Source organism: Antechinus flavipes, chromosome 4, assembly GCF_016432865.1.
Source record: "Antechinus flavipes isolate AdamAnt ecotype Samford, QLD, Australia chromosome 4, AdamAnt_v2, whole genome shotgun sequence".
In the NCBI taxonomy this organism is placed as follows: domain Eukaryota; kingdom Metazoa; phylum Chordata; class Mammalia; order Dasyuromorphia; family Dasyuridae; genus Antechinus; species Antechinus flavipes.
The window spans coordinates 43,001,229-43,027,740 of record NC_067401.1 but is presented as its reverse complement, the minus strand read 5'-3'; the positions used below and the strand labels follow the sequence as shown (position 1 = coordinate 43,027,740).

General features: G+C 37.2%; 1 protein-coding gene across 1 annotated transcript in view; it reads right to left on the bottom strand.

Annotated features, from left to right (window-relative positions):
• The window catches only part of NOTCH2 (notch receptor 2), a 76,874-nt gene that overhangs the window by 36,679 nt on the left and 13,683 nt on the right, over positions 1-26,512 (bottom strand). Inside the window, exons 4-9 of the mRNA XM_051992873.1 lie at positions 9,687-9,920; positions 7,639-7,794; positions 6,301-6,489; positions 3,999-4,112; positions 3,059-3,172; positions 182-415 (exon numbers count right to left, since the gene is read on the bottom strand). Of these exons, the coding sequence (XP_051848833.1) occupies positions 182-415; positions 3,059-3,172; positions 3,999-4,112; positions 6,301-6,489; positions 7,639-7,794; positions 9,687-9,920 (1,041 nt within the window). The remainder of the gene's footprint in view (positions 1-181; positions 416-3,058; positions 3,173-3,998; positions 4,113-6,300; positions 6,490-7,638; positions 7,795-9,686; positions 9,921-26,512) is intronic.

Sequence of the window (26,512 nt, the reverse complement as noted above, 5' to 3'; positions counted from 1 at the left end):
ACTGGACAGGAGGAGTGTCTGCTTCTAAAGATATTTATAGATGTGGTTTGGCCGAGTATTTCTCAGAATCAGGCACTTTAAAAAAATGTTGCTGCACGTAAGCCAGGAAAATCTGAGTCTGTGGGTGAAATGTGAAGAAAGACCAAGGCCCCAAATCAAAGAGAAACACAGACTGCCTCACCTGAAGTGCCAGGCTGGCAGTTGCATTGGTAGCCGTTCACCAGGTCGATGCAGCGGCCTTCATTCAAACAGGGGCTGCTCAGGCACTCGTCAATCTGCTCACTGCAGATGGCCCCCATGTATCCGGCATTGCAGATGCAGGTGTAGGAATCAATCCCGTCCTGGCACTGGCCGTGGTGACAGGGATCGGGGTCACAGTTGTCAATGTTCTCCTCGCACAGAAGTCCCGTGAAACCTGTAAAATCAGCGAAGGTCAAATTCATCAGGGAGGGAGGCCTTCTCCTGAATGAAAAGCACAGTGATACCTTTTTACTGCTCCCATCCAGTGGTTTGCTAATGTAGGGATTTTAGCAGAGAACAATCAAAGTGTCAGCGTCCCCCTCACTTAAACATGGTAAGTTTGCAAAATGAGGTTTGGATAATTTAAATCCCACTTTAATCACTGATTAACTTAATGTCAAGAATTACTGTATTTTTATTTTTGACTAAACATCACTGGACAGTCATTACTAATATAAAGTTTAGTTATTCCTACCTTTTTATACCAAATCTGGCTTACTTCCTACATAGGGAAAAAGTCAATTTGGTTTATTTAGGATGGGAATAAAGTCTTAATTACTATTCTTTCTCTATCACTTATGTCCAATTAGTCCCAAAAGTTTTTTTAATTTTTCCTTTTGTTTGTATATCTCTTTCTTTTTTTTAGCCCCGCTGACATCACCTGACCAATTACCTGATATCTTGTATTTGGAATACTGCATGCCTTCTAATGAGCCTCCCTTTCACTTTCTTCTCCAAACCACCTTCCCTCTCTTCCAGATAAAACCTCCTAAAAATATCATGTCACAGTTTCCTAAACAAAAACCCACAATTGATCATCATTACTCACACAACTAAATCTAAACTTTTGAGCTTGCCTTTCAAGGCCCTTCATGTCACTTATATAACCTTCTCTCTAACTGCTCCAGTATTCTCAATGTCCTGATACGTTATAGTCAGTCTCAAATTCAAATATGTAATTCCCCTCAGTGAGAATACTTGTCCACGTTCTCCAGATCCTTTCCCACCTAATTCCACCTGATCCAATCAATACTTCAGCTTATGTCTCACCTGTTGCATCATGAAGGCCTTCCCTATTGGCTTTTTTCATCCTTCTATCCTCTGAGTTCCTGCCTTTTGTAACAATCCCTTATCACTTACTCAGGTGCTGTGGTGAATTGTTACTTAATGATTTCATGTATGTGTGCTCTAGCTTGGAACCAGCAACCACACTAGCATTTTATTTCTTCTACCTGTCCTAGGACACCTCATACAGAGCTATGCATACAACCTGTTAAATTAATAAATGAATGAAATGGCCATCAGGATTAAGGGGAATGAAGAAAAGGGCTAATTACCCCTAAGTGGCTTGTGGGTGAGCAGGAGCTGGCCCTTCCCTCCCATCCTTCCACTGACTCTGATAGCCTAGAAGAAGGCCTCCTTCTCCCTTTTAATGTAAATAGACATTTTAAAATCCCACAATCATGTCCTCTGGGACTAGACATGAGGGCATCAGCTTAGTATGATGTATTTATGTACACATCAATATGTTTTCAGATGACTAGAGACTACAGGAAAAAATACTACAGTGGTTCACCTGTGGTCACCAAATCACCATAGTTGGTTGGATTGAGAATCTTGAATAGAGTGCTTTCTCTCCTACATCATGCTGGTTCTCTATTCTAATTTTGTACTGATATCAGTTCCCTAGAAAGTCAGAATCAGGATGTTCATGATGACTAGATTCTTTAGGAATGGAATATTTTTTTTTTAATTAAAAAAGGGAGCCTATTTGAATGCAAAGAAAACTGGATGCTTTCCCACTTTCTCTGGTAATCAAAGACAAAAGATGGTAGAAATTTGCTTTCTCAAGTGATCTGGAAATGTCATTTTGTAAACTTGTAGAAAAAGGCGAGAAAGATGAGTAGACTGGATCAAAATATATGCTTATTTGATTTCACATATGAAAGGGGAATTTGTGCTCATGGCCTAAGAATATGTATATGTAAAAAGATTTACTGTGACGGTTAACTAATAGTGCTTTAAAATTTATAAAGCACTTTTCTCACTTCCATCCTGAGTTGTCTAAGTATTACCTCCGTTTTCCAGGAGCTCAAAGTTAAATGATTTGCTGATAGTCATGTGTTATACTGACACAGTTAGTAAGGACCCACAATCAGACCTTATGAATCTAAGACTACATTTATTCTATTAGGCCAATTGCTCTAGTAACATAAAGGGCAATGAGGGGAAAGCCAGCCTTTCCCAGAGTTAGATGCTAATGGATGCTAATAACACCTGTTCTCTTTCTTCATACAATAATTTATCCCTGGACTTCAATTATTTATTCAGCTACTTATCTTGGAGTTGAGGGAAAAGTTTCCCTGTCAAAAAGCCCCATGGGTGAAAAAAATTAACAAACTAAAATACATTCATTTTTACAATAATAAATAATAATAATATTAATAAATAATAAATAATAAACAAAATCAAACATTTGAAAACTCACTACTGCCAAAAATTAAAGCAGAAGGACATTGACCAAGGGGCTACCACTCAGAAAGGCTATTCTCATGGGAGAGAAGGTGGAACAGCACCAAGAAATCCCATTACTGTGCAGACTTATCATGGGAGAAAAGGGGGAGGGGTCAAATAGGTTGGAAGCAATAGGAGAAGTGAAAATCCCGTGGAAAGAAATGCAATGGAAGGCCATTCCTTCCATACCTCCCCAACTTGCTTTTGTTACCCATGCAGAGAAGCTTCCATAAGTATTCTCCTAATTTTGTTGAGGGGCATTTGCAAAAGGTACAAAAGAGAAACAGAAGCAACAAAGCTCTACCTGTAGCACACTGGCATTCATAGCCATTGGGATGGTCAATGCATTTTGCACCATTTAGACACGGAGTACTGGAGCAATCATCAATGTCAATCTGGCAGACTGATCCAGTGAAACCTGAAAGAAACACAGGAGGTCCAAATGTGACTCAGAGGGGTCACGCTTTTGTAAATACCCCAGAGAAGGGTTGGGTTAAGATTATGGACAGGACAGAAGTAAAGTCAACTTGCACTGTCAGGGATAATTAGAGCTTTTCTGACCAAGAAGCCACAGAAATAACTGGAGGAGCAAAAAGTTGAGTCATCAGCACCTGTAGTTATTTTTGAACACTGCCATTTCCTGGTAGAAGGCGTGCAATTCCAGGTAAACCAGAGAAGATTCAGAGGGGAAGGAACCCACAAGGAACAATGATTGCTCCAGGTGCAGTAAGCAACCATTTTTTGAAGAAACAATGGGATAAATCAGACCATTAGGTAAATGACTTGGCGTGAATTCATGTCAGAGTTGGGGGAATAAGGAGGAAGTGGACTTCCTTAGAATGACTGCTATATTTTCTGCCTTGGATCCATAAGTAAGGAAATGACTAAAGAATTGGTCTTACATGAAACCACAAGAATATGAACTGAGGGAAAATCAAATTCTGAACGACATACAATGGGAAGCATCTGTGAGGAGGGAGTTTCCTGACACATGAAGATAGAGAAATCCAGGATCTTAAGAATGAACTTAATAAAAAGTTATTTAAAAATTAAAAAAAAAGAATGAACTTAAAAATTCCATCCATAAGGGATTTAGAAGATGAATGAGTTTTTAGCACTAACTTTTCAACAACCTTCAAATTACTCATTTTAATGAGCTCCTGAGGTCTTTTCCACATATAACTTCCTCCCTCCGGTCAGTTGGCTATGGGCTTTACAAGAAAATTAGGGCAGATGGTACTTACCGGGAGGACAGACACACTGGAAGCGATTGACTTTATCGAGACAGTGTCCATTGTTCACACAAGGATTGCTCTGACACTCATTGATGTCCAATTCACAGTGCACACCTTTGAAACCTGAATACAAAACGGACCACACAAAAGGCTCAGAAGGGAGTGTGTTCTAGGTATCCAAAAGCTCCTCAGAAAGCATGATAACTTCAGCAGATGGTTCTAGCAGCCTCCATAGGCAGACAATGGTTATACAAAGAGAAAAGGCTTCAGTCATCAAAGCTCAGGGGAAATGAATTCTAAATATTTGGGCAATGGGAGAAGAGTAAAAGTTAACCAGACCACTATGGGGGTAATGGAGGTCTATGGCAACGAGTGATCTACCATCTCTGATCAAAAAACAAATTGACCCTTTTAGGAATCTCATTCCTTTCCTCTAAAATTATGATCTCCACAGTCTAAAGGCAGAAGACCTTTCACTATATCCTTTAGTAAATCAAGGACAAAAGAGCCAGGAAAATTTATATCTCCATTCATTACCCTGCTGGCTCAGGAGATTTATATCTGATATTTGAAACATATTTTCTCTTGAAGCTTAAACTTTCTTCAGTTTTTTGATCATTTTTTTAAGGAAGGTAGTGTCTAGCACCAAATCCATCACTCTATAACATGAGAGTCTACTTAACCTTCAATAGCATGTTTTTTTTAATATTTTATTTTATTTTATACTAACTTTATATTGACAGAATCCATGCCAGGGTAATTTTTTTTTACAACATTATCCTTTGCACTCGCTTCTGTTCCGATTTTTCCCCTCCCTCCCTCCACCCCCTTCCCTAGATGGCAAGCAGTCCTATATATGTTAGATATGTTGCAGTATATCCTAGATACAATTCAATAGCATGTTAAAATTGAATGCTACTGTGTCCCGTATCTTATCTGCCCACTCAAACACCAGGCCATGGAATATCACCACCTCACACTCTGAGAACTGGTTCTGAGACTGACAATAGTACCCAAAGAGCAGTCAGACTGTGTTCTCTGGAAGAATGAAGTCAGAAGACCCCCATCTCAATCCACCTTTCTCTCAGGGGTGGTCCTGAAGGTCTAATTAGAGCTTCCATGATGGGAGTCACAGCATGTGCCTAAGGGCTGGTATACTCTAATATACACTCTTTTCAAAACCCACAGGTTCAATAATAAAAGCCATCTGGAAAAGCCGGAATAACCCAACAAATACATAGCTGTACTTTGTTTTATGCAGGAGATGAGCATGGTGAGGGGCATTTCGGTCAACTGACAAATATCTTAAATTCACAATGAGGGAACACTCCCCCTCATTACAAGAAAAGGAATCTGACAGTAAACAGCATTTGCTATAGTAAAAATCAATATCTTACTATACTATAACTACACTGTAAAATCTATTAACTTAGCTATTATATGAACTTGAATTTTATGAGAGTTTTTTTAAAGCAGGAGTTCTTAAGCCATTTTGTGCCATGGATTCCTTTGGTACACAGGCAGTGAACCCTAAGGACCTTTCTCAGAATGATGTTTTTAAATGCATAAAATAAGTGGATGGGAAGAACTGGAGGAGGAAGAAAAAGTGGAATTGAAAATTTGAATTTAAATTAAATTAAAAAATATATTTAAGTGCATAAAATAATCTATATATTCCTACAATTACAAAGGAAACCAGTTATACTGAAAAAGTGGTGTTTTTTAAAATTCACACACATATACATATATGTGTGTATTTTATATATACACGTTTTATATATACACATGTATAAATAGGTATGTGTATGAAGGCATACATACATATATGTATAAAGGTAATAACAGAAATATGTGTAAATACATATACATGTATAAAAGTAAATAAAATAGAAATGTGTATATATACATAAAAGTAAATAAAAAAGATACATGTAAAAAAGTAGATATCAACATATAAATGAAATAAAATAAAAATTTGGGTGTAAATGCGTGTATATGTACTTATATATTCATAGCTTCATGAATTCCACATTAAGAACTTTTGCTTTAAAAGGAATCAGATCAGTATGACTCGGACAGATTATTTTTTTGCATCTGCAGCTCACCAATTCAGGGTTTTTTAAGCCCCCTTAGCAAAGATACAGATTGGGGTGTCCCCAGCAATGGGCAGGATTCATAGTCAAAATTAATAGTGGTCATCTCCATCTCTTAAATTCTGACAGTTACCAGGGACTCTCCTGGACACAGACCCACCGTTCCTCCCCGGAGCTCCTGTCCAAGAGGACCTTGCCCAGCCAGATTCCCCCTTTACCCGGCATGCAGAGACAGGTGAACCCTCCAATCTTGTCCAAGCAGGTAGCATCGTTCTGACAAGGATCCGAATGGCACTCGTTGATGTCCATCTCGCAGCGGGGGCCCGTGTAGCCCTTCAAACACTCACAGTGGAAGGCGCCTTCTGTGTTCACACATTTTCCCGCATGTTCACATGGGTTACTATTGGCTAAAATAGGAATGAAAATGAAAATGAAATCCCTCAGGGGAGCATCTTCTACTAAAAGGAAGGAAATAACTAATAACTACAGGACTGAAACACCCAACAATCATCCAATCCCTGCCAAAGATTTGCTATGAAGGAGCAAGGTCAGGCTCTTGAAAGTTCGGTGACTCAGTTTCCCACTTAGCCTCTATAAAATCAGACAGGACAAACACTCTCTTTGGGCTGAGGGCTTTCCCCTCAGAATCAGCAAAGGACCCTATTTGCTTTGCTGGGAGCACATACCAAGCTTCTCACCAAATGTGAGCCTGAAACTCTTGAAGTAAAGAGGTTTAATGCAATTTTAAAAGTCTGTGCTCATTTAAAGTATAACCATGTCCCCCTGCTTTATGTAGAGGATATAATAATAATAATAATAATAATAATAACTAATATTCATATAGCCAGCCAACATGCTAAGCCCTTTATAATTATAATCTCTCCATGTTCTCACATCAACTCTGGGAGATAGGTGCTACTATTATCCCCTATTTTATAATTGCTGAAGTTAATAATAAAGATTATTGTTATAAATAACAACTACAACTAATATTTATATAGTGTTCACTATATGCAGCACTTTAAATAATTATTTTGTTTGATTCTCATGACAACCCTGGGAAAGTAGGCGCTATTTTTATTTCCATTTTACAGATGGGGAAACTGAGGTTAAAAATAATGATAATCATTATTACAACACTACGTATTATAATAAGCACTTTAAATAATAGCTAGCACTTATAAAGTGCCTACTTTGTGCCAGATACTGTGCTAAGCATTAAACAATTAATATCTCATTTGGTCTTCCTATCAACCCTGGGAAGTAGGTGCTTTTATTATCCCATTTTACAGGTAAGGAAACTGAGGTTAATAATAATAGCTAACGTTTATATAGCCATTTATATAGTGCCAAGAACTGTGCTAAATACTTTATAATGATTATCTCATTTGGTCTTCCCACCAACCCTGGGAAGTAGGTGTTGTTATTATCCCATTTTACAGGCCAGGAAACTGAGGTAAATGAGTTAAATCACTGCCTAGGAACCATCTGAGAACGATCTGCCCGGCCCTCTGGGCCCCCTGGCACCCGTCCTGCCCCCTGTCCCGCGTTCTCACCCATGGCACATTCATCCACATCGTCCGTGCAGGCGGCGCCCTTGTAGCCTTGGGGACAGGTGCAGATATACTGGCCGTTCAGGGGGTTGGTATCGCACAGGGCTCCCTTGTGGCACGGGTTACTAATACATGCATCATCCAGGTGACACAGAAGACCTGTCCCAAGAAGAAGAGAGATGGAAATCCCCGTTGCAAGAACAGACTCTCATCGAGCCCAGCTTATCGCTGGCCCAGGACACTCACTACACCATTCCTTGCAAATGGTCATCCAGCCTCTTCTACAAGACTTCCAAGGATAGGAGATCATTCCCTCTGGAGACAGTTTATTTCCATTTTAGGCTCTAGCTATTTTTTAAAAATAAAAGCTTTTTGCTTTTTCAAAATGCATGCAATGATAATTTTCAATGTTCACTCTTGCAAAACTTTGTATCCCATATTTTTCTCCCTCTCTTTTATCTTCCCCTAGACAATAATTAATTCAGGGATTCTCTAGCTATTAAGATGTTCTAAACACAAACCTAAATGTCTCTTTAATTTCTCCCCACTGCTTTTAAGTTCTGACCCTCAGAATGAAGAAGACAAAGTCTAATTTTTTTTTTCTTTTTGCTATATGACAGTCCTTTGGACCCTGGAAGAATGCCATCATGTCCCCTTTAGGGGGGACTTCAGGCTAAACAAACCCAGTTCCTTCAAACCTATCCTCATATGGCATAATTCCTTTAGCAACTGTGGTGCCCAGAATTGACCACAGTATTTTAGGTGTAGCCTGAAAGGGCAGGGTATGTAGCAGGACTGTCCTGGCTCCCCACTCTTGGGTAAGAAAGCCACATTAATGCAGTCTAAGGTCATTACTGAAGAAAATTATTACTCCTCACTAAAAAGCAGAAGGTCTACTCAAACCAGGGTGATCAATAACACAACATTGAGATGGTTAATGTCAGCAAGGTGGGACATCTATACAATAACAGAGACTCCCTCTCCAAGCCTGGTTCTAGCTTGGGCCCACCCGGGGAGAAACTGAAGCTTTTTCAATATAATCCTCATGTTCCAGACCTTTTGCCTTCAGATGAACATGGAAATAAGCTTTCTCACATCCACCTCTGGAAAAGAAATCTTCCATTCATCCTTTCCCTGAGGAGTTTTCTCTAGAATCCTGATCCCTGGTAAGCAGAAGGATTTTTACCAGCCCAAGGAGATTGAAATTAAACAAATGGCACCCAGATAATTTTAAGCCTTAGTATTCCTGGTCTGGGAGCCTGAGGGGTTCTGAAGAAGGCATTACCAGGTCCCCTCGTCCCTTTGACGAGAACAGTCACCTGGGAACTGGATTTTCCTGTCTGCAGTCTGCTTATGGACACATGAGTAAGACTCCTGTTGAAAAGCCGGAGGTGGGGCCTTTGGAAAAGCATTCATGATTAAATGTTTCACAACTGTTCTCTTCCTAACTTTTTCATCTACTTCCTCCTCATCTAAAAAGCTATTCAATTAGCAGTAGTTTTAGCTACTTTAATTTCACATTTAAAAGCTGAGTGGATGACGACAGAGGGCTAAAATACTTCCTACTTCAACCTTTCCTGATTAGACTCTTCATATTTTAACTTGGTTTTTGTTGGCAGAAGTTTAGTTTAATGAGAGCATTGATAAATAGATTTCATGTTGAGATCAGATCCTTAAGTCTTTTTATCATTAGTAATTATTCCTTTTCATTCATGAAGAGTTTTTAATCTTATAATTTCAAGGAGATGAAAAGATACTTTTAGATGTCAGCAGTTACTAGTCTTGTATTTCAACAAGAAAAATGAAGTACAAAAAACAGAAATGAATAGTGCTCAGTGAACCCCAAATCACCCAGACCAAAAAAACAAACAAACAACAAAATCTGAAGCTCTGACTCCTAGCACTGTGTATACAAGACCAAATTTCAAGAAGGAAAGTTTCAAATTATCTACACTTTAAAATGGCATTTCAGACTCTTCAGTATTACACAGGACAAGCTATGAAAACTCATCCACTTTCTCCCCTTTCACCAGACTCCCTGTTCTTCTTACCTGCCTTTCCTTCTGGGCATGTGCAGGAGAAGGAAGCCACACGGTCAATGCAGGTGGAGCCCAGGGTGCAAGCGGCAAAGGCACAGTCATCAATATTCTCACTGCAGTCATCGCCACTCCAGCCATTGACACAGACGCACCCATAGCCCCCATTGTGGTTGGTACAGGTGCCCCCGTTCTGGCAAGCGTTGGGCTGGAGCTGGCATTCGTCCACATCCTCTGTGCAAAACTGGCCTGGTGGGTAAAAAGAACATGGACACAATGACTATTAGTCCCAGGTGCTCAGGCACTTGTCTTGCTCTCACCAGTTCACCAATCAAATCAATCAATCAATCAATATTTACTAAGAGCCCACTAGGTGCCATCCACTGGCTGGAATGCTGAGGATACAAAAAGAGAAAAAAGACAATTTCAAGAAATTTATGCGGTTTGTAAATTTTGAACAGGATCAATGACATTTTGGGGTGATGTCTCAATAGGTACATGACCCAGATTTAAGGGAGTAGAATGATGCAAAGTTGTCATTTTACTCTCTCTTCCAAAAGCCAAGATGGCTCAGGATGCAGTGAATGACCATGTTTGACCAATGTCTGATCAAACTCTAAGTGCTTCACTTCAGACAAATTCACGGCGGCTGGAACAAATTGTTCTCAGACCCGATGGTTCCCCTCCACCTGGCGTGTCTTGTCTGCTGAGGCACTTGCCCGGGCCCCATGCTACAGCTTCTTGGAGCCGCAGGTGAGAGCTGGGTACCAAAGATGGATGAGCATCCCCAGCTGGAAAGGGCTCAGCAAGCCCTCTCCCTGGAGTGCTGGTCCCTGAACACCTCATAAAGCCCCAAGAAGCTTATAATCCATTGGAAGAGACACTGTGCAAGCAAATATACACAAAGCAAGAATAAATATGAAATAATTAAAAGAGGGAAAAACACTGCAATTAAGAGGAGTAGGGGAAAGGTTCTTCTGAGAAGTAGTAACTGGAATGGGAGAGATCTAGAGTGGGAGCAGAGGAGGGAGAACATTCCAGGGACAAGGCGGGGGGCACTGGACCAAAGAGCACATGCTGGGGAGTAAGGTGTGAGGAGCTGGGTTATCAAGGGTTGGAATGATAAAGTCAAGAAGCATTTATTAAGTGCCTAGTGTGTACCAGCTTCTATGTTAAGGTGAAAATAGTCCCCGACCTCAAAAAACTCATAATCCAGTAGGGATGAGAGGAAGTAACATGAAAATGACTATATTAACAAGATCTAAACAAATATACATGTATGTGTATACATTCATATATTTTTATATATGCCCACACATATATACATAGCTATGTGGTATTTATGTGTATATATATATATATATAAAAGTGTATATAAAATATAAATTATGATGGTTTATTCCAGGAAAGCCACAGAAGAACAGAAGCAGCTTCTATTCCCTAGAAACTCTGTGGGAATTTGACTGACTAAAAAAATAATCACAGCTGACATTTATGCAGTATTTACATTAGCTCATCTGATCCTCGCCACAAACCTGTGAGGTAGATTCTACAGACATCATTATCCCCATTTTACAGATGAGGAAGTTAACAGATTAAGTGGCTTTCCTACAGTTATACTATGAGGGACAGAGGGAATAGACATGAAATTCAGGACTCTTTAAAATATGGAAAATTCCTGGGATAAGCATGAATAATAAGAACAGATTGAAGGATAATTAGAAGATCAAGAAGAAAGAAAATAAGGAAAGGAAATTTCCATATGAAAAGAAAAGACAGGATTGGAAATTAAAGATAGTATGAAAAAGTTCTGGAACTTTAGAGTGTAGAACAGGGAAAGAGAATCTGGGGTCCCAAGGACAGAAAGAACAGAGGAAATCCACAGACTGTAAAAGGGAGATGGACAATCAGTCTGAACCACAATATGGTGGTAATTTTAAAATGTGACAGAAGCTACTACTGGATAGCTTAGGGTTTGGGATAATGTCTGCTCTACCTATAACCAGAGCAAAGCAAGTATGCTCTCAAATGGAAGTTAAGGGATTTTAAACAATAATAAACATAATAGTCTACTTCATGTTGAATCTTTGAAAGTCCAAATCAGATCATTACCAGAAGGGACTTTTTGACTTCTAGGGTCCAGCTCAGTAACTTGCATATAAGCAGCATAGAACAAATATTTGCTGAATTAAATTAAATCATGATATTTGTAAAACATGACATTAAGTTGAACCTAAAGACATTAAGAGACCCCTCAAAGTCTATTTTCCAGATCAAAGAAATATACACAAGATCCTTGTTAGTAAAATATAACTACTACTAGGAAAAAGTCACAAAGTGAATATAATAAAATTTTATAGTAGTTTTTAAAAAAGCATTATGAAGATTATTTCTGAAAAATGAAATGAAAATTATATAAATAAGTTTGTTTTACATTTAACAAATCCAACTATATGTTAATGAAGTTTATTAAACTAAGTGTATTAAATGAAGAATTAAAGAAAAAAAGTTTTTTTAAGAGTGCAATCTTTCCAATAAAATTGTCAGAAAAAATCATAAGATGGCGTTTGTTGCAAAAATATTCAAGTGTTTCATACTCCAAAAGCTCCAAAGCTCTGCTTCTATTAATCTTGTGATATTTGAAACCTTCACTTCTGATTCACTTATCAAGAAGGGATCAGCAAACACAAATTGGCAATGGATAAGGACAGACTGGCTAGTCTGGCTTTAAACATCAAGGATGTTTGAATGAATGCTAAATGTTAAGTGATCAATTTATAAGTAAATGTTTTTATATAATGATTACTTTTACTTTCCTGCAAAGAAATACAGAGATGCAATATGCCATCCTTAGATTCAGAAAAACCTGGATTCAAGTCTCAGTTGTGACATATACTGGGGTAAATAGTAACTTTGGAGGAAATCTAGCTTCTCATGCCCCCAAATAATGGATTAAGCTATATTCTGCTCCACTGCTGATCTGCATTGATAGATAGTGTTAATCTTTACCTTAATGAAAACACAGATGGGGTCATAAAGAATAATACCATCACTCCAGAGATGTGGATAATGAATACTCCAATAATGAAGACCCCTTGAATTCTACTCCACCCCCTAGTCTAGTCTGCTCTCCTATTCCCCACTCCCCTCAAATCTTCCTCTTACTTTACTCCACAATAGGAAATCGAGCGACATTTCAACCCAGAAAACAATCGTTTTGCAGAACAGAATTCAATCAAGAATTTTCTGAGCAATCATGTGTCCAATTATAGGTAAAAGAGAAATGGTTTAGGCTGAGAGAAAGGAGGGCTTTCTAGCATAAATGTAGAAAGGGGAAGTAAAGCTTATCAGCAAACCCAAGGGATCAGGGCAAGTTCAAGGCAGACTACCTTAAGTGGCTACTTGTAATCAAAAAGCCCTCCTCTATTTTCCTGCTAGCAGAGATGCTTGCTTAGATTGCCAACAGCTGTATTTACTAGGATTCATGGGAGATTTAGACATGAAAATATGACAATGAATCTTGAGTGGAGAGTTGTTGCAGTATTAAAAGTTTCAACAGAAATAAGACTTTAATATTGATGCTGACTCAATATTTTCATGTTGCCCTACTAATTTAATTTAGCGGTGGTATCCAAGCAACTGAAGTATCACTTCCTTTTTGCCTAGATGTGGGGTGATTTGAGACACGGTTCAGGACCTAGTGAATATCTTTTAAAATATCTAAGTATTTTCCACTAGCTATAATCATCATTTTGATATCTCGTAGTGAATTAATGAGGCTAAAAAAAGATAAATTTCAGAATGGAAATTTGAGGGGGAAAAAAGATTTTTGATGAGAAGTATCATCTTGAGAAAATTGTTCCATCTTTGTTTCCATTAGTACAGGAGATGAAAATGAAAGAATTAAAATTCTGATGCAGGGTTACTGATGGTGATTTGTGAACTCATCAATTAATGCTTTGTTTTTATTCAAAAATTCTTGACAATTTTCTTGTATAGTTTACAGCATCATGGAATTTGGGTAGTTTGATGCCTCCTGGTCTTTGGGGAGATTTGTCACCATTAATTATTTTTTCATTAAATATTATTTTTTATTAAAGCTTTTTATTTTTCAAAACATATGCATGAACAATTAACATTAGCTCTAGTAAAATTTGGGTTCCAATTTCCCCTCCTTTCTCCCATACCCTCCCTTAGATGGTAAGTAGTCCAATATATGTTAAACACATCATTAATTATTTCTGTACATTCTATTTTCAAGGTATCACTCTAAATTTGTGACTGTTTTAATAGAATTGTTATCTTTTGCTTCTATTCTGAGAATTTTCCTCCATGTCACTAATACATCCCAAATCTTCTTTGGTAAAGAGTTTTTGTTGTTATTGTTTTAATTGTGTATTCAATTTTTCCTACTCTGCCAGTTGGGTTTTCAAATTCTGCATTAGAATTAATTTCTGTGCTTGGAGCAACAAGTTCTGACCTAATTTCACCCCCAATTTCTTTTACAAACTTTATTTATTTTTATTAAAGCTTTTTATTTTCAAATCATGCATGAGTAATACAAACTTTATCTGCTGAACAATTCTGTAGTTTCTTGCTCATGTTCTATGGTTTCTAGAAGGGCCACAAGATTCTGCCTTATATACTCTACTTCCTTTCATATTATTTTTTTGAAAAAATTTTGCTGATTTTCATTTCTGCTTTGCTTTTTTTCTTTACCTTTTTGAAAGGTTGTGTTATTTCTCTTTATATTCATAGTATTTTTAGCCTTTTTTGTATCTCCCTTCACTTTTTCATTCATCCATTCATTTATTTCTTGCTCATTTAGACATACATAAATACATACACACACCCAGAAGTTACTGGATGGGGAAGGGATTTGTATTTGCAAATACAAAAGACATTACTTCAGGAATGAGATTTCTGAATTTAATCTATCATATCATTCATTGAAAAGCACTTATCAACTATTTCACAGACTAATATGAAAACCAGAGTTTTCTTTTAAGGATGCTTTTATTGTACATTAAAAATCCTTTAGGATTGAGGAGTTCTCATTCCAGAAGAGTTCTATTCGGTCTTACTTTTGCTAGGATCCTTCTCTCTTTTGTGCAGCTCTACCAAAATATTTTTCATTTAGGACATATAAAAAAAAACACTTCTTTCTTTCCAAAATGAATTTTTTATTTATTTGATTCATTTCCTTCATGCCATCATCTTGCCAGAACAGGAGAAAACCAATATAAATTCATTTCTAAAATGAAAAAGTTGGATTAAGTGGTCTTTGTGGTCCCTTCTAGATCTGGATTTGTATGTACAAAAGAAAAAATATTTATTTTGTGACTAAAATGGCATCCAAGTAGAAGCATATGCAGTTTTGCAAACAAAATTAAGTTCAATCCAAAATTATTTGGTATTTCACTGAAGATCTTTCAGTCAACATTTAAAAGTATTTATTAAGCACTTACTATGGGCAATGCATTCCTCTAGAAGCTGAATGAGATACAAAATAAAGAGAATTTATATGTGGCCTATAGGAGTTTACAACTTAGGACATACCCAGTACAGTGTTTTATATAGTAAGAGGGTTTAAAAGTAGTCATTAAATGGCTAATGGCTTCAAGAAACTTATAAAATAACTAGAGAGACACAATATACATTAAATAACAAAAAAGCAAAAGATTATCAAGCATCAAAAGAGTAATATTGTCAATAAGGAAGAGGATGTGATAAGTATGGGAACGGTTGGGCCTATGGGTGGAACTTGGGATGAGCAATGAAGATGGGAAGCATTTCTATAGACAGAGGGAAAGGAAGAGAATACTCCTGTCTTACTGAGCATCCTGATCAAAGGCAGGGAGATGAGAATGAATGTGAAGTATGTGAGAAATAACAGAATAGAATGGAAGTCTTATCTATATAAGAAATAAGAGAGAAAGTTGGGAATTGTCAATAACAAGACAAAGTATGGAAATGACTTAATTTTCTAATAAACATGAGAATACAAATTACTTGGGGGGGGAATCCATATTTGATAAGAATTACCAGGATTTTGGAAAGTAGTTTGGCAGAAATTAAGTGTAGAACAACAGCCAAGCAGCTGGATGGTGCAATATATTGAGCAACAGGTTTGAAGACCTAAGTTCAAATTCAGCCTAAAATGCTTATTAGATGTGTGATCTTGGACAAGTCACTCACCCCATTTACCTTAGTTTCCTCAAATGTAAAATGAGGTTAATAATAGAATCCATCTTATAGGATTGTTGTGAGAAAATCAAATGATGCTAATTCTCTTCCTTTCAGTCTTATATTCCCCTTCAAACTCAAAATTGATATGCAACCTCAATATAAAGATTATACCCCCAAATTTAAAAGAATAATGATATCATGTACCTTTCACAGATATGGCAAAGGGAGAAGAGTTATTAATTAGGTTAACAAGGACTAAAGATGATTATAAAAGAGAAAAAGAATAATTTCAATTACATGAAATTGAAAAGCTTTTGTATGAACAAAATCAGCAGGAACCAGAATAAGGGGAGAATCTGACAAATAAAAGTCTTTGCAATAATTTGTTTGTCTAAATATAGGTTTTTTAAATGAAGGGAAATGTGGTTAGACAGTAGTTTGCATTGTTGTTTCATCGTTCATTTTTGAAGAGAATCAGTGACATCACAAGCTGATGGACTAGGGAGTTTTAGTTGATTAAAATCTCATTAATTCCATAAAGTAATGTGAATGTCAAAAAACCAAACCCAATCATGGAGGAGATTTCAGGGGCTATTCAAGCCTCATCAGTCCCAAGGAAGCAAAGAGGTCCCAGAAAAGGGGTTTAAATCCAGGTACACCATCCCATGACACAATGCAATTAAGAGAAGCATGATATCCACAATAAAAGAAATGACGTGTATGGCCAGACACACTGTAAAACAAAACTCAAATACCTTTGCCTGTCACTCTATTACAATATTCTTGGTCCACATACAAAATTCTCTCAAGCACCATAAACTATTCACTGTCAACTCATAAATTATTTTCTAAGGTTGATGGGTATCATGACTTGGAGGAGGAAAAAAGGGCAGGTAGATGAATCTGCATACAATTTCCCCTATGGCACTCCCAGTGAGACTAAACTGAAACTCTCTTTGCCTTTCCCTTTAGGTGAGTCACAGGTTACCATTAGGATCTAGTTTTATTTATGAAGGAAAGGGGCTAGCTCTTTTAAAAAAATTCCTCAATTAACCATCACCATTCACCAGAAGGGATATCCGAATCCTCCTAATTGTTTACTCAGTTTCTGGATACATCATTGGAAAGATGTGAGTGGGTTATCAGAAGAATGGCAGGCTGCACATTTATTAATTTCTGAGGACTTTTTGTGCCAGCTGTTAAATACAAAGAGAACAGAGAGTTGTGTTTAAGGATACCTGCCATTTAAAATCCTTCTGGTCAAAAAAGAGATCCCAGCTCTTCTGTAGCCTCCTGTCAGACTTCTGAAGGAGCTACATCTCAAGTATAACAAGCCCCGGCTTGTACCACTTTAGTCTACACTTGGGTCTCATTGGTGAACTCCCAAAAATGTATTGCATAAAGTCCAGTTAAGCAAGTTCTTGTGGGCATAAGCCAGTTACTCATTCTACTGGTTATTATTTCACCTGCTGAGGAATTGCACACTATTGCCGTTCAGCAATGGGACTATGGATTAGCTTTTTCTATTCAGTACCTTTTCCTTTTATTATTTTGAGAAGGAAAAGGAAAATCTTACTTGCTTATAAAAACAAAGCTTTCTGAACCCACCACAAGCCTTTGCTAAGCAATGGTGAAGAGCTTCATATCATCAAGTGCTTGAACAAAAGTTTAAAGAGCTTAAAAACTGCTGAGGCAATAGAACATCATGCTAATCATAAATTTTCTATATCCCAGACACCATGCTGACATAATCCCTTCCTCCAAGAAGCTTCCATTTTATTGAAGGGAAAACAAAAGATATACATAGAAATAAATGTGTATGTGTCTGTGTATATATATATATATATATATATACACATATCTTTATCTATATATGTATATACTTGTCTATATATGTATGTATATATTTATATAATATATACACATATGTATATAGTAATATTTATAAATAAGTATATGTACCCACACATTGGTAGCTTTGTGTAGGAGGTGACCTTTTGAGCTCAGGTTGAAAAGAATTGGGGAGTTTTGTAATTCCCAACAAAAGAAGATGAGGGAAAGAGAAAATACAAAGGAGACAGCAGCATAGAAGCAGAGAGGTAGAGGGAATCTCAAATGGAAAAATATATGGAAATAACAATAAGAGAAAAGTATTCACTGGTAGACTTAATCTGTAAAAGGCATTAGAGAATTAGGAACAGAATGAAAAAGGCATAGGAAAATACAGGACATTCTGGGAGGAGAACTGTGAGAAATTTAATATGACTTGAATATAGACTATGTGAGGCACAGTGGGGAAAATCCATCTCCTCTACCATTAGAAAACCAGGTTCAAGACTCAGGAAAATCACTAAACTCCAGGACTCATATTTTTAAAATGAGAGAAGGGTTGGACCAGATTGCCTTGAGGTCTCCTACTAGCTCTCAATCTAGAATCCGATGGACAGTATGAGAATGAGGGATCAATGCTGTAGAAAAGATCTCTTTCTAAAGCAGCGTATGTAAGCCAATGATGAAAGTTCTAAAGTCATCCCAAAGTATAAAGTCCCTTCAAATTAGGAAGGCGGTATTATTATCACCATATGGAGAAAACAAACCCTAGGAAAGTGAAAGTGGGACTGCTCACCCACATTTCAGAAGTCAAAAAAGTCTTTCCTTCCCCTCCCCCCAGATTTTATCCAGATTTACAAGTACCATTTTCGGAAGATCATTCACAATGTGCTGATTATAACTGTCTCATATAGACAAAATATATCACTGTGGTCAGGGACTATCTTTTGCTTCTTTTTGTATCTCCAGCGCCTGGCACACAGTTGGCACTTAATAAATGTTTACAGATTTTACAAAATGGAAATGGAAGTGGATACTGATAACCATGCCCCACCAAGACAGAAGAGATAATCTGGCTAACCAAGCTGAACTGTCTAAATTCTATACCAACATGTTTTTTTTCTCTTAAAAAAACACAATTTATGCCTGTTGTTTTCATATGATAGTCAATTTTGGATATAGTCCAGGGTCTCACCCCTTAGCACAGAACTTTTTCTTATCACAGAAAAAAATTAAGCAAAACCAACTGATGAAATTACTGTATCTGACAGATTATAGGGCTTTCTATACCTAGTTTTTACTTGTTTGCCAAGAAAATGAAGAGGTTTATTTATCTGTTCTCGAGTAAGACTGGTTAGTACAATTAACTCAGAACTTAGTTGCCTTGTAGTGATCGTGTAATTTAAATTGGGGTTGCACTGTATTCCAAATTAAATACCTTTTTAAAAAGTAAAGAGAGAAAGACTTATAGTCTCTCAGTATAGGGTGGGGCTATGAAGGTTTAGTATGATACAGGAAATAAGTCACTGACATTTTTCATTCACCCAAAATATATTTTCAGATCATTCGTATAAAGATTTTAGAGTTGAGAAAGTAGGTTTATGTGTTGGCAATTGCTGTCTTTTTGGGATGATATTTGTATACAATTATTGTGATTTTTTTACATGATTTTGTGATATTTAGTATATTTTAGTAATTTTTAAATGGGTTGTGATATTTTATATGCTTTAGATACTTTGAAAAATTGATCACTGCATGTCTTTAAAGTTGTGATCCAGATATATTTCCAGTATCCGGTGTAATCATTCTATTAAATTTGCTGAAGAGTTTACTAGAGAAATATCATTAGATTATTTTTGTCTTGATTTTCTTTTCAGGTTCATATACAGAATGCTCTTGGGATGATCTAGCTTTCCTGGATCTCAATCATTTTACAAGCCTGGTTTCCCCTAAATTGTTTTTTGTTCTTTTATGATGAAACACTTGTAAACTTCCATCTTAAAAAAGAAAACCTGGATTGCCCCTGGTTGCCATATTACTTTGCTTGGTAATCAATCACATAATGGATAAGGTGATTTCTGAGGTCCTATTGCCTTCTCATTATAGTGAAAGTTTTGCATCACAAAGTGCTCAAAGTAACAATGATAGAGCTAATGATTTACATTATTTTCCTATTTTTCAGAGTTCATAGAATTTCGAAGATTTATAATTGAAAATGAACTCACATGTTCTCCATTTTACAGCTGTAGAAACTGAGATGAGAGGGGATATGACTTGCAGTTAAAGTATGGCAGGTGAGAGCTGCTAGAATAAACATGCAGTGTATTATTCTTACCTTTACCTTCCCTTTTTAGAATAGATTTTGACCTTTACTATTATCAGTCAATGATCTGACTGCATACAGCTCATTCTGACACAACTTCCACATCAGCAACCAGTCATTTCCTGCCTATAAGATACAGCCAATTTCACTTGTTGTGATGGTGTTTTTGATGCTCACCACAATTAGGACTCCCATCCTCAATGATGTACAGGTATGGGGCTGAATATTCTATTTGCCTTCAGTCTCTTTCATTTCTTGATCCTGAACCATATTTTGCAATGTTTGGGCCCATTTTCTAATAACATTTTCACGACCTTCCCCTCTGTATTCACAATTGCAGTGAAATAATTATCATATTAAAACATCAACTTGCTTTAAAGCATCTTATTAAGCTCTTTATTGATTTTTTCTATTTTTACATTTTTATGACTTACAATTATCAAAATACTGTGTGCTTCAGTTTGCTCATCTCTAAAATGAGAGGGCTGAACTAAATGATCCTTAAGGGTCCAGTTCTAAATCTAGAATATTATGATAATCATGGTGGACTCTTAGCTTGTTTTTATTATGAATACTGCTAAGTGAACTGATCAGCCACAGTTGGACAAACTACCTTGATTTCAACATAGTGATGTCATTTTGGTCTTCCTCAAGAATGAAAGACAAAAACCAACTAAGTACTACAAATTGGGAAAATTAAGGGTTCTGTGAAATGCTTTTTTGGTCTTTGGCCATATAATAGAATTTTTGCACCAGAATGAATGCTAATTTTTCTACTTCACCTATTTGGTCCTCCAAAAGGAACCTCTGTGATTTAATCTTCTATTAAAGTTCACTTTTTTGTTTGTTTCCTGGTATCAATATGGAGGTGATTCAGTTCCTTCTGCATCCTCTCCCCTTGGTCACTGAACAAAAGATTGCACAGAAGGAATATCAAGAGTTAAGTTCAATTAATGCTTATTGATGATCTCAGAATGGTGTAAATCTCAATAGCCCTTACTCCCATCCTCCTTTCCTCCCATTCTGTTAACATCATTACAGAAACAAGTCATACAGGACTGGCAGCTATTTTGTGTGTTTACTAATCCTTAAGACCAAATCAGTTCACCTAGATGTTAAGTGATGAGCCCTTAACTCAGCCAGGTTGGTCTTAAAAATAACAAACACTGTCTGTCACAGGGTCCCATGTTTGTAAAACCTCCCAGGGATTACGTTCTCCTGGCATGTTTCTGAGAACTGAGAGCTCACCTCCATGCCATGGTGGGAAACCAGAGAAGGATTTTTATGAAAACCGATAAGAAACTAAAAACCTGAGATCCAGGAAGGCAATACATAAATCCAAAGAACAGACTTGTAATCAAGCACTCATAATCAGCATGACAGAGTAGAAACTGAAATTTGAGACATTTCCTGTTCTCCCCATCCAGAATACAAATGAGGGTATTTTTGAGCTCCCAGAAAAATAATGACTTTCCACTCTGAACCAAGGGGAACAATCTTTATACAGTTTTCTTCTAAAAAATAAATATATAAATGAAAATCAAAAGCTGTGGTGGGAAAAACCTCACATTACAGATCAGCCTGTCACCAGCTAAAAATTGGACAGAATCAGGGACACCTGGTTCAAAAAACTAAAATGTGCAAAAGCCCAAGGCCCCAGACACAAAAGGCTCATGCACCAACTTTGGCAGTCACTGCCTAGTTTTTCATGCCAAAAAAGAGTTCCTGAAATTGGAGCAACTGACAGCCATAGGAGTTTTTAACAAACTCCTTGGGCTCATCATTCTATAAATGAGAGCCGGGAGAAAAGTTCAACCAGTTAGATTTGACTAGTGTCCACCTAAAATCCACTGTTCATGTCTGCCCAATGCCCCAGAGCACAATTTTGGAACCAAATTGAAAATGCCTTCATAGGTTCAGCACAAAATAATAAATCACGCCTGCCCGACCAGTGAACTCAGAAGCAGTCGAGGAGGGGGATTTGTGAGCAGAGACCGGGCCAACCAAAGCTTAAAAGACTAGAACCTAAGCTCATCAAATAACACAATTTTCCTCTAAGGATCTCTGCTTTGAACTATTCAACTTCATTTTCCTAACTTTAAATACGAACAGAAATATTTTTATGCTTAACTCAAACAACACTGTAAATAGCCCAGTCTACAAATACCCCTAAAGAGCCCCTTCAAAATTCATTTTTCCAAGGGGGTCTCAAAGATGGTCTAAGGAAGCCTCTGGATAGGAAATCCTTTTCTCCTTTCACTTTGGTTTACATCCCTAAGAGAGACTTCATTGCTTAAAAGAATACCCAGTATGCTTCCATCCAGGTGACATAATTAAAAGGGGCTACTATAAGCAGAGGGCAGCTACATGACAAAGGGAATGAGTCTGAGTCAGAAGACTCATCTTTCTGAGTTCAAAACCAGCCTCAGACACTTACTAATTATGTGTCTCTGGGCCAGTCATTTTACTGTTTGCCTCAGTTTCCTTGTTTGTAAAAAAAAATGAGCTGGAGAAGGACACGGCAAACCCCTCCAGTATCTCTGCCAAGAAAATCCCAATGGGGTCATGAAGAATTGAACATGACTGAAACAAGGGAATGACAATGTTCACTCTGTGGGAAGAGCCCTGTATTAGACCCTTGGAGAGAAACCACCTTTAGGTGTCTGTCTTTATGGAGCTTGTAGTCTAATAGGGCAATATGTCTACATGAGTAATTAATAAGTGAGAAAATAATGGAAAAGGGAACAAAATGGACACAAGGGGCTGTATGAAGTCTGAGAAAAGAAGCTTGTAGTCTAATAGAACTCTATGTCTACATGAGTAATTAATAAGTGAGAAAATAATGGAAAAGGGAATAAAGAATGGACATACATGAAGCTGTATGAAGTCTGAGAAAGGAAGCTTGCAGTCTAATAGAACTCTATGTCTACATGAGTAATTAATAAGTGAGAAAATAACGGAAAAGGGAACAAAATGGACACAAGGGGCTGTATGGAGTCTGAGAAAAGAAGCTTGTAGCTAACAGAACTCTATGTCTACATAAGTAATTAATAAGTGAGAAAATAATGGAAAAGGGAGTAAAAAATGGACACAGGGAGCTATATGAAGTCTGAGAAAGGAAGCTTGCAGTCTAATACAATAATATGACTACAATACAGCAATGAGACTAGAGAGCAAGGGTTGGCTATGAGAACAGTGGAGGTGACATGAAGAGAGTCTTCCTGACCCTTGATGTTTCCTTTGTCTGGGCTTAGCGTGGACTCCAGCATAGTGACTCACACTTTTGAAGGTAGCCTAGGAAGATACAAGCATTCTATGGCCTGGGGGGGAAGGAGGTGGCCAAAGAAAGTGGGATAACAGTCAGGATGCTGAGGGTGTTCTAGGGACAAGTGATGCTCAGTACTGTTCCAGTCCTGGTCACACCCTGGCCCTCAGATAGGGAAATTGGGAGAATCAGCAAGAGTGGCTGATAATATGCTTCAGGCTGCATCTCTTTTGCTTGGAGTCAAAAGTGACATTTTTCCCTTTACTGAAACCCTTACAGGGCTACTGTCGGTGTCTTTACAGAAATTATTCCAGTTTGTTTCCCAAGGTCAGAGAACTGGTCACCATAAATAACACTAATACTAATATTTGTAATTAATATTTATATTAATAGGAATGAATGAAGAAAACATTTGTCTAGAGCTTATTGAGGCTTTGTAAAAAGTTCTGTGGACATTTGGGACCATGCCCAAAGGGCTATAAAACAATACATGTCCTTTGATCCAGCACTGTCACTACTGAGTCAAGATCCTAAATAGATAATAAAAAAGGGAAAAGATCCCACATGTACAAAAATGTTTATAGAGGCTTTTTTTGCAGGAGTAAGGAAATGGAAATTGAGTGGATGCTCATCAGCTGGGAATGGCTGAATAAGTTATGGGTATATGAAGGTAACGGAACAGTACTGTTCTATAAGAAAGGATGAGCGGGCTAATTCAGAAAAGCTGAGGGAAATGAGGAGAACCAGGAGGACACTGTATACAGTAATGAGATTATGTGGTGATTCAAAGAAATTCCAGCAGATTAGGGATGGAAAAAGACAATGGCATCCAGAGAGAGCATTATAGAGACTGAACGTGGATTGAATCATAGTATTTTCACCTTTTTAGTTTATTTGTTTTCTTGCTAATGGTTTATCTTAGTGCTCTTTTGGTCTGATTTTTCTTGCATGATATGATGAATATATAAATATATTTAAAAAGATTATATATATTTAACCTATATTAGATTACTTTTTGTCTTGGGTAGGGGAGGTAAGGGAGAGAGAAAAATGTAGAACACAAAGTCTTACAAAAATGAATGTTTAAAACTACCTTTACATGTATTTGGAAAAATAAGAAACCATTAAATCACACACACACACACACACAGTTCTGTGCACTTCCTGCTCTGAAGGAACTCACATTCTAAAAAGGAAGACAACCTGTCTGGAAGGTTTCAGTTGCAAGTTAAAGGGAAAAGTCCATAGGGTTCAGTGGGCAAGCACTTGATATAGCAATATGTCAAGTATTATCAGAATTCTGATCTTCATTAGAGTCTCATCTCAGAAGTTATCCACTAGAGGAAACTTTAAAAAAAATTTTTTTTCCTTTCCCATGTTGTTTTGCTCTACCTCTCAGCGAATCACAGAATTTGAGAGTTGAAAGGGACCCAAGCGTGAAGGAAGCCCCACGGTAACATAATCAACAAGTATTTTCCAGCCTCATCCATATCCTCTCCATCAGTAACAATAAGCATTTATTGACTGCACACTATGTACCAGGCTTCTGTGCTAAAGTTAAGGGATGAATCATATCTTGCTTTACACTTATATCCCCCAGCACTTAGCAGGTAGTAGGAATTTAATAAATGGACGTTCAATGGAATGAAATTTATCTTCCCAATACCTCAATAACAAACTGGAACAGACCACAAAATAGGAAAAAAGAGTTCAGATAAAGATAATAGGCAAGAGGCTTCCCCAGGATTAAATAGTGAACAAAACTGGGGCAGATCTGGGGAATAATTTCAGATAATTTTGACTCTAGTGCAGGCCGTATCATACCATGCTTCCTGTCCATTAATGTGGGGTCACTGTGGGCCAGGGTGGTGCTGAGAAGATGTAAGTTAATTTTCCTTCTCTTCCTTACCCCACTCCAACTCTATAACACCAGCTGGGTCTACTGTAAGGAAGGAAGTCTTGGTATAGACCTGGGACAATTTGGGTTAACTTTGTCCCAAGTGAATTAAACGGGGACCCAACTGTGGATCCTTTGGGCAAAGAGAAAATATAAAAATAGTTTTTTGGACTTTGGTGATTAGCACATGAGCCGCTCTTCATCTACTATTTTTAATTTCTGCCAGAAGTTTTTATTTTTAATCTTCCTAAACTGTTTTTTTTGGGAGGGCAAGTAGGGTCACCCAGTTAGTAAGTGTCTGAGGCTGAAACTCCAACCCCTGATCAGCCTGAGAGTCAGACAAACCTAGATTCTAATTCTAACTGCATCACTGCAAGTCACTTAGCCTCAGTAGCCCTGGTTTTCTCATTTTTGAAATGGAACTAATAAAAGCAAATTTCATGAAGATCCAATGAGAATGTATGTAGGGTTTTTCAAACTTTAAATTTCTGCATGTAACTACGGTTAGCGCTCTACTACTAATTTCTCTGATCAAATTCAAGCCAGACATGGCTTTCTGAAGAGAAATTCACTGTGGAAAAAAAATGAATTCTGTGCTTGAAGATAAAATATCACAAAGTTGGGAAATATAGTTCTGGTCTGAGCCTTTCTAAAAGGTTACTGCTAAAAACGAACTAAATCAAATATAAAGTAAACTCTCAAACAACATTCAGTTTATTTTCCCAAAACACTGCATTCATTAGCTTTTGCAAAGCCTTACCTAATTAAAATTACTAAATATATTATTATATATTTATAAATATAAACATATTATATAAATATATAATAAAATTACTAAATATTAGGATCATCAAATCTTTGCGTAATGCAAGGTCCTTACAATGAGACCTAATGTTCTTTATGCAGAGAACAGTTACTGCTTCGGGCTGCATGTTGTTATCCAGAAATTTCACATCAAGAGACCTGAATTAAAACCAAAGCTTCAGAGTCTCTGAAAATCAGAACTTGCTCTGCCATTTATCTAAGGGCCAGCCCAGCCTATTCCTTCATACTCCTTTCCATTCAAAGAAGGAAAACAGTCAGCTTAGCTGCTTGTAACTCCCAGAAAAATAAAATTACCGGAAAATGGCTGTTACTGGAAATGAAATGGTTGGTATGAAAAGTAAAAATAACCTGTGAGTTTCTACTCCAGTGCAGCAAGACACACAGTAGGTATTTTTAAATAAATGACAGTTGACCAACTAGAAAAAGAAATGGTTTGATACGACAGTGACAAACAAATGCTAGAAGGCTTTTGCAATCTCAATTTCATCATTTTCACCCCTTGTCTCCTGTCC